General features: G+C 48.0%; 2 protein-coding genes across 2 annotated transcripts; both read left to right on the top strand.

Moving 5' to 3' along the window:
• Positions 1-370: 370 nt before the first annotated feature.
• LOC128724389 (phenoloxidase 8-like) lies at positions 371-2,985 on the top strand. Its single transcript, XM_053818114.1, has 6 exons — positions 371-895; positions 962-1,315; positions 1,384-1,485; positions 1,546-2,173; positions 2,253-2,493; positions 2,577-2,985. The coding sequence occupies exons 1-6, from the start codon at positions 371-373 to the stop codon at positions 2,773-2,775; spliced, it is 2,049 nt and encodes a 682-aa protein (XP_053674089.1). The 3' UTR covers positions 2,776-2,985.
• A 486-nt stretch (positions 2,986-3,471) lies between these two features.
• On the top strand, positions 3,472-12,965 carry LOC128724388 (phenoloxidase 8-like). The gene is made up of 12 exons (XM_053818113.1): positions 3,472-4,041; positions 4,110-4,565; positions 4,643-5,270; positions 5,371-5,611; positions 5,713-5,913; positions 7,639-8,167; positions 8,243-8,596; positions 8,667-8,768; positions 8,837-9,464; positions 9,531-9,780; positions 9,854-9,949; positions 12,857-12,965. Exons 1-12 carry the CDS (start codon positions 3,472-3,474, stop codon positions 12,963-12,965), a joined length of 4,164 nt encoding a protein of 1,387 aa, XP_053674088.1.
• Positions 12,966-13,199: the final 234 nt, after the last annotated feature.

The following is a 13,199-nucleotide window of genomic DNA, read 5'->3' as shown; positions in this document are numbered from 1 at the left end:
TCTGGCTTAATCCATGTATCGTGGGAAATAATACAATTGCCCAAAAAAAAAAAATTATCTCCACAATGGCCGTTATCTTTTATGCCACTGCATTTTTAACACATTGCAGTTATGGTTGCAATAATAGAGCGAAAGCCATGCACACACTTTATCATCACCAATGCAGTGGTTAAAAACCACAACGAAAAAATGTGCTTGATTGCAGATTGGATGCAAATTTAAATCACACGCGTGCAACTCGAAGCAGCAGGGTATAAAAGCAACGCAGAACACTTTCGCAACCATCACAAACTATCCCAGTGTCCGAGTACCAGCATTCATAACCCACAGCGATCAGTGACAAAAAACCTTGTGCGTTCCGTAGGCAAAAATGACTGACAACACGAAACTATTGGCTTTGCTGCAGCGTCCCTTGGAGCCAACGTTCTATCCGAAGGATGACGGCAAAACGGTAGTAGATCTACCGGAGAGCTACCTGACGGACCGTTACAAGCCCATCGGCGAGTCGCTACAGACGCGCTTTGGAACGGATGCAGATACTCGCATTCCGGTGCGGGAGTTTCCTCCACCAGATATTGCCTTTGCTGAAGCGATCCCACGTCGAGGTGGATTCTCGCTTTTCATCCCGAAACATCGCCAAATTGCGGGTGATCTTATCAACCTCTTCATGAGCCAGGCGGACGGTGAAAGGTTGATGAGTGCGGGATCGTATGCCAGAGATCGGTTGAACCCGGTTCTGTTCCAGTACGCGATGATGGTAGCTCTCCAGCATCGTCCGGATACGAAGAACCTGAACATTCCGTCGTTCCTGAAGCTATTCCCGGACTATTTTGTCGATCCTACCACGATCCCGAAGTTGCGCGAGGAGGGTGCCGTTGTCGTTCAGAAAGATCGCGTAAGCCAGCTAATAACGATAAGAGTTGCTGAGGAGTGTTTCTTGAATGTGTCTTAACATCTCCAGATAACGGTGGACATTCAGATGAACTTTACGGCTTCCGATCGGGAGGAAGAACAACGGATGGCGTACTTCCGCGAGGACATCGGTGTGAACCTTCACCACTGGCATTGGCATCTGGTGTACCCGGGAGAGGGTCCTAACAACGTCGTCAACAAGGATCGTCGTGGTGAGCTGTTCTACTACATGCACCAGCAGCTGATCGCTCGCTACAACGTCGATCGGTTCTGCAACCAACTGGCCAGAGTGCGCCCATTAACGAACTTACGGGAGGCCTTGCCTGAGGGGTACTTCCCAAAGATCGTGCGAAGTTTTACGAACCGGGCCTTTCCTTCTCGACCGCAAAATACGGTTTTAAGGGTAAGAAGCTCAGGATGCACCTCCCAAAAGCTGCACCTTCATGATGTGAGTTTTTTTTCGAACCGTAGGATTTGAATCGCATCGAAGACGACGTCGTTCTGTCGATCAACGACATTGAACGTTGGGGTAGCCGAATTGCGGAGAGCATCGATGGTGGCTACGTAGTAGCGGTAAGTGTTGTGTGACTAATGTAAAAGGCAATAGTGACGTGTTTCGGGTATCGTTTGTAGCCCGGTGGAAATCGTATCCCGTTGGACGAACGAACTGGCATTGATGTCCTTGGCAACCTGATGGAACCGTCGGCTCTTTCCGTGAACAGCCAGTACTACGGGAATTACCATGGGCACATGCATAACCTTATCGCCTTCAGTCACGATCCGGAGAATCGCTTCCTCGAGGGATACGGTGTGATTGGCGAGTTCCAGACGGCTATGCGTGATCCGGCATTTTACCGTCTGCACGCGCAAGTTGACAACATGATCCATCGTTACAAGCGCACTCTGCAACCGTACAACAACAACCAGCTAGAATATAGTGGAGTTCAGATCCAGTCGTTCGGTGTACAGCTGAACCAAGCCGGCATACCGTCCAACGTTCTGCTGACGTACTGGCAACGATCGCAAATCGATCTAGGAACGGGGCTCGACTTTGGACCGCAGGGAAATGTGATCGCGTCATTCACGCATCTCCAGCATGCACCGTTCACTTATCGATTGACGGTGAACAATACGAGTGGAACTCCAAAACGTGGAACATGCCGCATTTTCATCGCACCCAAGACGGACGAACGCAATGTGCCACTAACTATGGACGAACAACGTCTGCTGATGGTGGAGCTCGATAAATTTGTAGTAAATCGTAAGTTCTGAGTTGCCAGAGTAGCTGCTCGTCCTATCTATCAGTCTATCTGCTTAACACCTGGCTTTTCTGTTTACAGTGACTCCCGGAGTCAACAATCTGGTTCGCCGATCGGAGCAGTCAAGTGTCACCATTCCGTACGAGAGAACCTTCCGTTCAATGTCACTGTCTAACGTTAACACACCGCAAACGGAGCAGTTCCGTTTCTGCAACTGCGGATGGCCACACCATCTGTTGATTCCGAAAGGAACCCTTGAAGGAATGCAGTTTGACATGTTCGCTATGATCTCGAACTACGCTGACGATTCGGTGAACCAGGAGTTTGATGAGTATGATTCGGCCCAACGGATGGTGTGATGTTGACCGTAGGTTGTGCTATTGATCGTGTGTATTGTTCTTTTAGAAACGTCAACTGCAACGACTCTCACTCGTTCTGTGGCATACGCGACCAGTTGTACCCAGATCGGCGTCATATGGGATACCCGTTCGATCGTCGGATCTTGCAATCGAGCACGCTGACTGATTTCACCAATAAGTACTCTAACATGACTGCGACCCAGGTGAACATTAGATTCATAAATTCGGTGGTTGCAAGAACTTGATGAATTCGTGACGAGATGACGACGCCCGAGATGAAGATGCACCTGATGGCCATCGCTGGAATGTTGCTAAATGGATTTGATTTTGGATTATTCAGCTGGGTTCAGCATCAGCAAAGCAGTTATGATTGTAATTTGCCGTTGCGGTGCTAGCCGGCATATATTTTCACCTATATAATCTCCCAAACATGCATACAAAGAATCGATATGAATAAAACGCACGTGCGAAATATTCACTTCAATGTGGAATTCACACAGCGAAAACAAAAAATGCCAAACGTCGCATAGAATTTCATTCATGGTGGAACTGCTTTTCATGAACTAAAAAAAACATCTTTCAGTGCAACTTTAAACCCAAACCGAAACCGTTGACCGATGAAAGAGTTCAAATATATTTTTAGACAGTTCAAACCTCATGTTTGAACCTCATTATCATACGTCACCAAGGTCAAACACCCCCCGTTTTGAAGGGTCATTATTACCTTACCAAAATTGGCTGTGGTTTGCGTGCGTATTTTGCGATAACTTTTGCAGCGCTGTACGCATGTTTTACACATAATTGCACGATTATGTCAACCACAGGGAATAAAGCATAAGGATATAGGTTGGTATATATATCTTGAACATTTGTCGGCTAATTCACTGCAAATCATTCTCTTGTGTTGTTTGTGTGTTTGGCAACAAAGTCTCTTTCTCAGAATGGCAACGTTGGGCGAAAAGTTCCATGGTCTCCTGCAGCATCCACTGGAGCCGTTGTTTAAGTCAAAAAACAACGGAACTCTCCACTACCGGCTGCCGGAAAGCTTCTGTACCTCTCGCTACCGTCCGATTGGGCAAAATCTGACCGATCGCTTTGGACCGGGCTCTACCGCGTCGTCTCAAGTCAGCAGCGACACGGGCGTACAACCCACGGTGATCACCATTCGGGATCTTCAGCAAGTGCCCGACCTATCGTTTGCTTCGTGGATCAAGCGCCGGGACTCATTTTCGCTGATCAATCAAGAGCACCGGCGAGCTGCGGGCAAGCTGATCGAACTGTTCATGAATCAACCGGATGCTGACACGCTTCTGGATGTAGCGGCGTACACGCGTGATCGTCTGAACAGCTCACTGTTCCAGTATGCGCTCTCGGTGGCTCTGTTGCACCGTAAGGACACGAAGAATGTTCCGGTTCCGTCGATTCTTCACGTCATCCCGGACCAGTTTATCGACTCCGGTGTCAGGCCCAGATTGATGGAGGAAAGATCAATTGTTTTGGATGAGAACAGGGTATGCGAGATGCTTTTTTTTCCTTCAAATCTATTTAGTTTTTCAATTACTTCTTGTCGCTTTAACAGCTGGCTATTGGTATACCGCAAAACTATACCGCTACGGATGAAGAACCCGAACAACGGATGGCGTACTTCCGCGAGGATATCGGTGTGAACCTGCACCATTGGCATTGGCATCTGGCCTATCCCGGGTCTGGACCTCAGAATGTCGTCCAGAAAGATCGTCGTGGGGAGCTGTTCTACTACATGCACCAGCAGTTGATCGCCCGGTACCAAGTAGATCGGTACGCGCAAGGACTGGGAACTCTGGAACCACTCTCGAATCTTCGCCAACCGTTGAGGGAAGCGTACTATCCGAAGCTGCTGCGTAGCTCCAACAATCGCACCTACTCTGCCCGCTATCCTTACATGACACTCAGCGATGTGTTTCGCAGCGACGATCGTCTGAACGTCACCATAACCAACACCGAAATGTTCATGAGTCGTGTTGTCGATGCAATCAACGCTGGATTCGCCGTCGCTGTAAGTGCAAGAAAAGGTGACCGGAAAGGCTAGCTTCGTTTTTTTTGTAATGCTGTCGGTGTTTGTAATGCTTACAGAGTGATGGTGCACGTGTGCCGTTGGATAATAATCGCGGTATTGATGTGCTGGGTAACATCCTCGAACGATCAGCACTGTCGATCAACCGCAGTTTCTATGGAGACGTGCACAACTCCGGTCATGTGCTGGTTGCCTACATTCACGATCCACGTGGCACGTACTTGGAAGCGTTCGGAGTCATGGGTGGTTTGGCAACGACCATGCGTGACCCCATGTTCTACCGGTGGCATAAGCACATCGACAACCTGTTCGCGATGCACAAGGCCCGGTTGCCTCCGTACACTATGGCCGAGCTTGCTAACGGAAATGTAACGCTGGATGGATTTGAAACGCGACTAGATCGAACGGATGCAGCCGTGAACAGCCTGGTGACATACCTGGAGCGCTCGCAGGTTGATCTGGGTGCAGGACTGGACTTTGGTCCTACGGGAACTGCCTTCGTGAGCTTCGTGCATCTGCAGCACGTTCCATTCTCCTACCGGTTACGGATTAACTCGACCGCTCCGGGTGTTCGAAGGGACACGATCCGGATCTTCTTAATACCACGCCAAAATGAGTTGGGACGTGCGCTAACGTTCGATGAGCGTCGCACGTTGGCTATCGAGTTGGATAGCTTCCAAACATCCTGTGAGTTTTTTTTGTTCGGATGCTATTAGTTTAAATTTGTACACACTGGCCTGCTGGGTAGGTAGTAACGGTTGTAACGGTCTTTTACGACTATTTTCAGTGCGCCCCGGAATGAACAGCATCGTGCGACGATCGACCAGCTCGAATGTGACGATCCCGTATGAGCGAACCTTTGGGAACGTATCGCAGGCGAATGAGGGTAGCACGCAATCGCGATTCTGTGGTTGCGGTTGGCCCGCTCATATGCTGCTACCGAAGGGTAACGCCAGTGGCATCGAGTACGATCTGTTGGCTATGGTTTCCCGGTTCGAAGATGATAACGCCAACATAAACTTTGACGAGTACGTTTCGGTGGTGTTCGCGCGACGACTGACTGACGATCGCGATCGTTGCTAAGATGGAATAATCATCCTGTGTTGTATTTTTCGTTTCCAACCGCTAGGAGTACTGGATGTGACGATTCTTACTCGTTCTGTGGGTTGAGAGACCGTGTCTATCCCAGCAAGCGTCCGATGGGATTCCCGTTCGATAGAAAAGCCTCGAGCAGCGTCACGTCCATTGGAGCCTTTGTGGCACCATATAGGAATATGCGTCTTGCCACGGTTTCTATAAGATTTATGAACTCGATAATTGATCGTCCACAGTGAGAGAAGTGAGAGAAAAAATGTATGGCAAGGACCAGTTTATGGTTCGATGATTTCAAACACGAAATCAAACAATAAACACTGTTTTAGCAATTTGAATTGTGTGTTTGAATTAAAATGCAAATTCAGTAGACGAAAGAAATACGCAAGTATGTTGCAACAACTGAGCGTTGATGACATAATAGAGAAGCACTTAAAAGCTTCGAAAGAAATCAGATAGAATGTAACAAATAGGTGGAAATAGAGGAAATTCTAGAGCGATAATTATCTCGTATGATAATAGTTTTATATTTTGTTCTAACGTCCTATTAACTACCGTTGTTTCATTTTTATTCTAGCCGAGTGGATTCAAAACTAAAATATCATTTGAATAATTTTGCTTTTAAATTTTCAAACTTTAAAAGTTATTTATCTTAGAGGATTTGCGTTAGAATTTGCACAAATTCCAAGAAACGATCTAAGCTGCGCTCGAGAGGAAACTGATCAGAAGTATTTTTAATTCCATGTGTGTGCAAAGACAATAGAAGAGCCAGTGTGATGACGGTTTTTATAAGTCAGCCTCGCTGTTGTGGAAGGAGTGAATGAGTGAAAGCTTCCGGTGGGTTGGCCAAGTTATTAGAAAGACACCAAATGCTCTAGCGTGTAATTTTGCTAAATCCTTTTAGGGTATCTTTGTCAACCGATTTCTCATGAAACACGATAATGTGACTATGTTTTAACCGCAATAGTAATTAAAAGGTGACAATTAAGTAAACAAGTAAGGATTAGAGTTGAGATATGAAACTCAATAATTATTTAATGAAAGCTGCTTTACCGGTTATGTGGTTTGTGCATTAATATACTTTCAATTGATCACATCTATTTAACTAAATGGATCTATTGCTGCATCTTCTATTGTTGTCAATTGAGTCAATGATTGGATTGCTTATTAGGCATGAAACGAGGCGCCATAAGGCGTTTGGTAATTTGGGATTTTTACTATATTACTTTAATATACACATACGTACTTCGATATTCAGATGCAACAAGCAATATAACCATAAGCAGTAGTAATTGTTTTATGTATTCAGGATCCTGCTTGAGGTCCATTTACGCAACGTCGACTGTATCAATCACATCAATTAATGTACGCAGGATTTGCTAAACTGAGATATCATTGTGCAGTAAATCATTAGGTAAATCAAAGAAGTGAAGAAAAGACAATGGTACATATTTAGTTTCCAATTATCAAACCAAACTATGAGGTAATTCATACATTTCTGAAACATTTCCTACTTTTGATACGGTTTTTGCCTAAGTATAGTACATAAATCTCGCCTATATCCGCTAAAATCTACTCGAATGCTGGATATAGGCAAGTGCTGTTAGCATCGGCACTCGTGAACATTATATCTTCCAAGTTAAGGTTTAAATTACTAAGCACCCTCACCCCACAAAGGTTATCACTAAGCGAACGACCATTTATCAGACTAATTTTATCAAAGCATTCAGCATTGCAGGCAAGCAAAAGCATTGAACCGCACTGGCGATTGCGGTTAAAGCCGAAAATGCTTGCTCAAATCACCCCCCTTTTTAGGCTAGTGTGTGGTTTGGATGTAGTCTAATTCGTATATAAAGGGCCGCCGATTGGTACCTAAATTATCAGTTCGCTAAAACCATCCGTCTGGTTCAAGTGCTCTCTATCGTCTTGCAGTGGGAATCTCTTTTCCAAATTCAACCTCCAGAAAGATGGCCGACAACAGGAAGCTACTCGCTCTGCTGCAGCGCCCGGCCGAGCCGACGTTCTACCCAAAGGACAATGGTAAAACCGTGGTCGATCTGCCAGAGAACTTCCTGACCGAGCGTTACCGACCGATTGGAGCATCGCTGCAGAGTCGTTTCGGAAATGACGCTGATACGCGCATTCCCGTCAGGAGCGTGGCAACACCGGCCATCTCTTTTGCTGAAGCCGTACCACGGCGTGGAGGATTCTCGCTGTTCAACCCGAAACACCGACAGATCGCGGGTGATCTCATCAACCTGTTCATGAGCCAGCCGGACGTGGACACGCTGATGAGTGTAGCGGCCTATTCGCGTGATCGTCTCAACCCGGTTCTGTTCCAGTACTCGCTGTCCGTCGCCATTCAACACCGTCCGGATACGAAGGATCTGAACATTCCGTCGTTCCTGGAGCTGTTCCCGGACTCGTTCGTCGATCCTTCCGTGTTTCCGCAGTTGCGTGAGGAAGGTGCCGTCGTACAGGCGGAGAACCGAGTAAGTACAACCCGGATGCGGATATAAAACCCATTGTTCAGTGATCATTGACCCGCCGGTTCTGGTTGCACGTAGATGACCATCGACATTCCGATGAACTACACTGCGTCTGATCGGGAGGAAGAACAACGGATGGCGTACTTCCGTGAAGACATCGGCGTGAACCTTCACCACTGGCATTGGCATCTGGTGTACCCGGGAGAGGGTCCTAACAACGTCGTCAACAAGGATCGTCGTGGTGAGCTGTTCTACTACATGCACCAGCAGCTGATCGCTCGCTACAACGTGGAACGCTTCTGTAACCGCTTGGCTAGAGTAAATCCGCTCACGAACTTGCGTGTGCCTCTTACGGAAGGATACTTCCCGAAGATCATTCGAAGCTTGAACAACCGTGCCTTCCCACCACGTCCGCAGAACACCGTCTTGAGGGTAGGTGTCGGGTGGATCTGATGATCGTGTAGCTCTCCTAATAACAATTGTGCGCTTGTTAAACACACAGGACATCAACCGTGTGGATGATGGCGTTAACTTCACTATCAGTGATCTGGAGCGCTTCGAGGCCCGCATCTCAGAGAGCATTGATGGAGGATACGTGGTTGCAGTGAGTGATCGTTAAATCTCCATTAAACCAGCTTGAGTTTGATCAATATCCTTCTTTTGTTTTTGTAGCCCGGAGGAAACCGCATCCCTCTGGATGAGCGTACTGGTATCGATGTGCTGGGTAACATCATGGAACCGTCGGCTCTCTCCGTGAACAGCCAGTACTATGGTAACTACCACGGAAACTTGCACAACATCATCGCGTACAGCCACGATCCGGAGAACCGCTTCCTCGAGGGATACGGTGTGGTTGGCGAGTTCCAGACGGCTATGCGTGATCCAACGTTCTATCGTCTGCACGCGCAGGTTGACAACATGTTCCATCGTTACAAGCGCACTCTGCAGCCGTACAATGCCAACCAGCTGAACTACAATGGCGTCCAGATCCAGTCGCTGGCAGTGCAGTTGAATCGAGCCAACGCGCCGGCCAACGTTCTGCTGACGTACTGGCAACGATCGCAGGTTGATCTGGCTACGGGTCTTGACTTCGGACCGGAAGGAAATGTGTTCGCGTCCTTCACACATCTCCAGCACGCACCGTTCACTTTCCGATTGACGGTGAACAACACGAGTGGAGCTGCACGACGTGGAACATGCCGTATTTTCATCGCACCCAAGACGGACGAGCGCAATGTGCCACTAACTATGGACGAGCTTCGTCTGCTGATGGTCGAGCTGGACAAGTTCACCGTGAACTGTAAGATCGCACAGGAGTTCTCTTGATGCACAGCAGGTGTAAATCATCCACATTCTTCCGTTACAGTGAATCCTGGCGCGAACAACATCGTGCGTCGATCGGAGCAATCGAGTGTTACCATTCCGTACGAGAGGACCTTCCGTCAAGTTGCGTTGTCAAACATCAACGATCCAAGCACGGAGCAGTTCCGTTTCTGCAACTGCGGCTGGCCACATCATCTGCTGATCCCGAAGGGTTCTCCCGAGGGAATGCAGTTCGATCTGTTCGCCATGATCTCGAACTACGCCGACGATACCGTCAACCAGGAGTTCGACGAGTATGCGCAATGATTTCAGGCCAGATGGCTGCTTGTTGGTGAAATGCTAATCACTTTTCTTCTCCATTTCTAGGAACGTTAACTGCAACGATTCGCATTCGTTCTGCGGACTGCGCGATCAGCTGTATCCGGATCGTCGCCCGATGGGATATCCGTTCGATCGTCCAATGCCGACCGCCGTACGATCCTTGCCCGACTTTATTCGTCCGAATACCAACATGGCGACTACCCAGCTGCAGGTCCGTTTCACCAACACCGTTATTGCAAGAACCTAGAGCTTGCTTCTCGCGTGAAGGCGTTGTTTGGATTCTGATACAACAAGTGAAATGGCTGACGATCCTGGAATTAACGAAAAAAAAAACTTTTTCTTTTCTAACATTTGTACTTTTGGTTCAAGATAAATAAAACACACTACTCAAGAGCATCCATTAAATTTAGAATGTTCAATTGATTTAGGATTAAAATACGGACCCGAAAAGACCCAAGACCGTTCCGAGGAAGATCTTCATTTCGTATGTGATCTGTTTTAAGCTTAAATTGGTTGAAGAATGGAAAGCATCCTCGAATTTAGCGATTACTGTGCATTAAGCTATTCCTGAAACATGTTTCAGCGAAGCATTCTACATCCCACCTATCGTCCATTACTCCATCAGCGACATTAGCAGAGCCACGTAAGATCCGGCTGAGTTTAAAATCTGGAACAACAACAAAAGTATAACCCTTTAGCTCGTCCCCCAACGAGTACCAGATTGCATTACCGATCTCAACGTAGGCAATGACGCTTGGGTGAATCCCGATTTGGCGTTGACGGGTTTGCTCGCTCGCATCATACAATTTATCAGTAGTTTCTGGGTACGCACGTCCGCATCATACCAGTTGCTTTGGAACACGGCCGCATGCACCTGCGAGCTCTTCGGTGGGAAAAATAAGTGCATTAGCCATTTTTGCGAGAAATGGGCTCCCCTTGACGTACCTCGTGGTACAGCTGCGATCCGTAGTAGCAGTAGTAGGTGACCTGTATGATGATAGCCGTGCCGTACGTAGCATAAACCACCATAATGCTTGTACCGGCCGAAATGACCAACTGAAAGCCGAGCATGCACAGCAAGATCGATGAGATGAGCAGCTGGTTCAGGATGACGTTCTCGAACGCATGGATGAGCCGATCGGACACGGTCAGTATATATTTGTGGTACTCGATGAGCGTCCCCAGCACGTTTCCTGGCTCGTCAAAGCGCAGTTTCTCGAAGCGCCGCTGGATAATGACAAAGTGGGCCACCAGACAGGACGAGAACGTCCCGAACGAGGAATCACACGCCACACAGTCCAGCACGACCCAGAAGATGGCAACACTGCACCAGACAAAGAACACCGCAAACGTAACCGGGTGGCTCACGTCGAACGGGAACCTGATGATGAACGAGAAACGAATGAGTACCGCAGACGAGAAATTTCCCTCAGCGACGGCGAAGACGTACTCCATCAGCAACGGCAACTTCCAGTTGGCTTTCTCGGACAGGAAAACCATCACGAGGGCGGCTCCCACGAACAGCACACCCGTCGACATGGCGGCAATCAGGTAGGCCCACGCAAGGAACCGGTCGATGCGGTTGTACCTTTCCACGATCTCGATTTCGCTTGACTTGAGCGAACGCTTGAACACGGTGAACTCGTCCACGATGGCCCAAAGCTCGTCCCGGTGGCGCCGCAGGTTGTACTGCCGCACAAGGCCCAGGTAGGCGGTGAACGTGGGCCCCAGGCAATCGCACAGCAGCATGATTTCGTCGATGTGCCTGATGGCGAACAGCACCGTGCCTGCCTTCATGACGCACACGGTGAAAAAGCTGACAGCGAACAATGCCCGGCTGGGGCGCGTATCGGTTCGAGCAAGACCAATCGCCCGCAGGCAGATTGATTGAACACGGAAAAAGTCAGCGCTTCCGGTGGCTGACATGATTGGGTTTCGCCGGTCTGGCCACAGGGTGTACACTGTACAGTAGCTATCCGGAACATTGCCTCTTTAAAGTACCTCTGCTGGGCTGGTTTTCGCGAATCAATTCCCGCGCGATCCGAATGGCAATTATGTTTGAAGAGTGCAATAATTAAACTGTTGACAAATGTCAAACGGAAGAGAGGGCCTTATGTCACTGAGAACACGACGTACCCTTGCATAAAATATCTCGCTCTTTCTGGTGAAGATTTAGCAAACCGAACAATACAACACTACCGGATATTCTGGGAGGTGCGCATCGTTCTCGTGAATTATGGACAAACGAACGAAGGAGAAAGCCGTACGATAGATGAACGGTGAAACGAACATTGCGCAATTGACCATGAAACGGAGCCAAAGTAATCCATCTCGGGAAAATGGAAGGATGCCGAAGTACGTGCCCCACGAGTAGGCGGATGTCTCGGGGTAAGTAATTAATACCTTCCGGCCTGCTTCTAAATAATGAAATCAAGGATGGATTGAATATGGACGCCCGGACGTCCATGGATCGTTTGGGGGATGTAATGCTGGCCTGTTCTACGCTGCACACCGTCCATTTATTATTGTTCATTATGTACACGAGATGGGACATAACGATAAAGTATCTAAACTGAGCGCACCGATTGATGGCCATATTTGGTAATCGCGCTTTGTACATAAGATAAAGGACAAGAACACTTCCGATTCGTTGCTTCGCTGGAAATCGTGACAATTAAACAACGCTTGCGGTAGACAGTTTCGCAAAGCCCCGTATGGGCGTTTATCTTGATTGTATGTAAAGATTTGTTATCATCGTTTTACGCTTCCTTTCGTACAGCTTATGAAGTCGATTTTCATGGCCAATGGGTTAGAACATTAACTCGCGCTTCTCTTCCATGTACGCTCTAGCCAGCAAACTGAAGTTCTTTAATCCAGCAATGCTCCACAACTTACGCAGCGGTTACTAAAGTTAAAGCTAGCTAAGTGATTAGATTAATAAAATGCCATAATTCGATTGAACTGCGCCAAATCTGGGAAGGCGTGTCGTGTCCAACGAGCTAGCTCGGTGGATCACCAATTTTCCCGCCACGCTCGAATGCGCTCCAGTATCCCGGCCTACTTCAAGGAAGCGGATACGAACTCCACGCCACAGGACGCCCGTAACCAATGGCAACGACGTGGTAGCGTGTCGCCAAGCCCAAATTCGGTGGGATGAATAATAAACCTACCGTAACAATCGTTTGTGGACTAATTATAATACGGCAGCGGTACGGTTGATCGCTAGCAGTAACGAATACCTGGCGGGCGTTTTGCTCGGCTGAGTTTTAAAGCAGCACCGGGCGCAAGGGCACGACGAAGCGTTTCCTCGTTTTCCTTGTGCCCCAAAAGCAATCAGAAACATTTGACCTCATCGACGCGGAAAGTAAACACCAATATTACGCTTTTACCG

Source organism: Anopheles nili, chromosome 3, assembly GCF_943737925.1.
Source record: "Anopheles nili chromosome 3, idAnoNiliSN_F5_01, whole genome shotgun sequence".
NCBI lineage: Eukaryota > Metazoa > Arthropoda > Insecta > Diptera > Culicidae > Anopheles > Anopheles nili.
This window is presented reverse-complemented; position numbering and strand designations above follow the sequence as displayed.

Bases quoted from the DNA above. Each gene is read 5' to 3' on its own strand.
- LOC128724389 (XM_053818114.1), top strand. From the start codon at position 371: ATGACTGACAACACGAAACTATTGGCTTTGCTGCAGCGTCCCTTGGAG. The intron at 896-961 runs GTAAGCCAGCTA...TAACATCTCCAG, and splicing joins TTGTCGTTCAGAAAGATCGC to ATAACGGTGGACATTCAGAT. The intron at 2,494-2,576 runs GTTTGATGAGTA...TTGTTCTTTTAG, and splicing joins GACGATTCGGTGAACCAGGA to AAACGTCAACTGCAACGACT.
- LOC128724388 (XM_053818113.1), top strand. From the start codon at position 3,472: ATGGCAACGTTGGGCGAAAAGTTCCATGGTCTCCTGCAGCATCCACTG. The intron at 8,597-8,666 runs GTAGGTGTCGGG...TTAAACACACAG, and splicing joins CGCAGAACACCGTCTTGAGG to GACATCAACCGTGTGGATGA. The intron at 8,769-8,836 runs GTGAGTGATCGT...TTGTTTTTGTAG, and splicing joins ATGGAGGATACGTGGTTGCA to CCCGGAGGAAACCGCATCCC.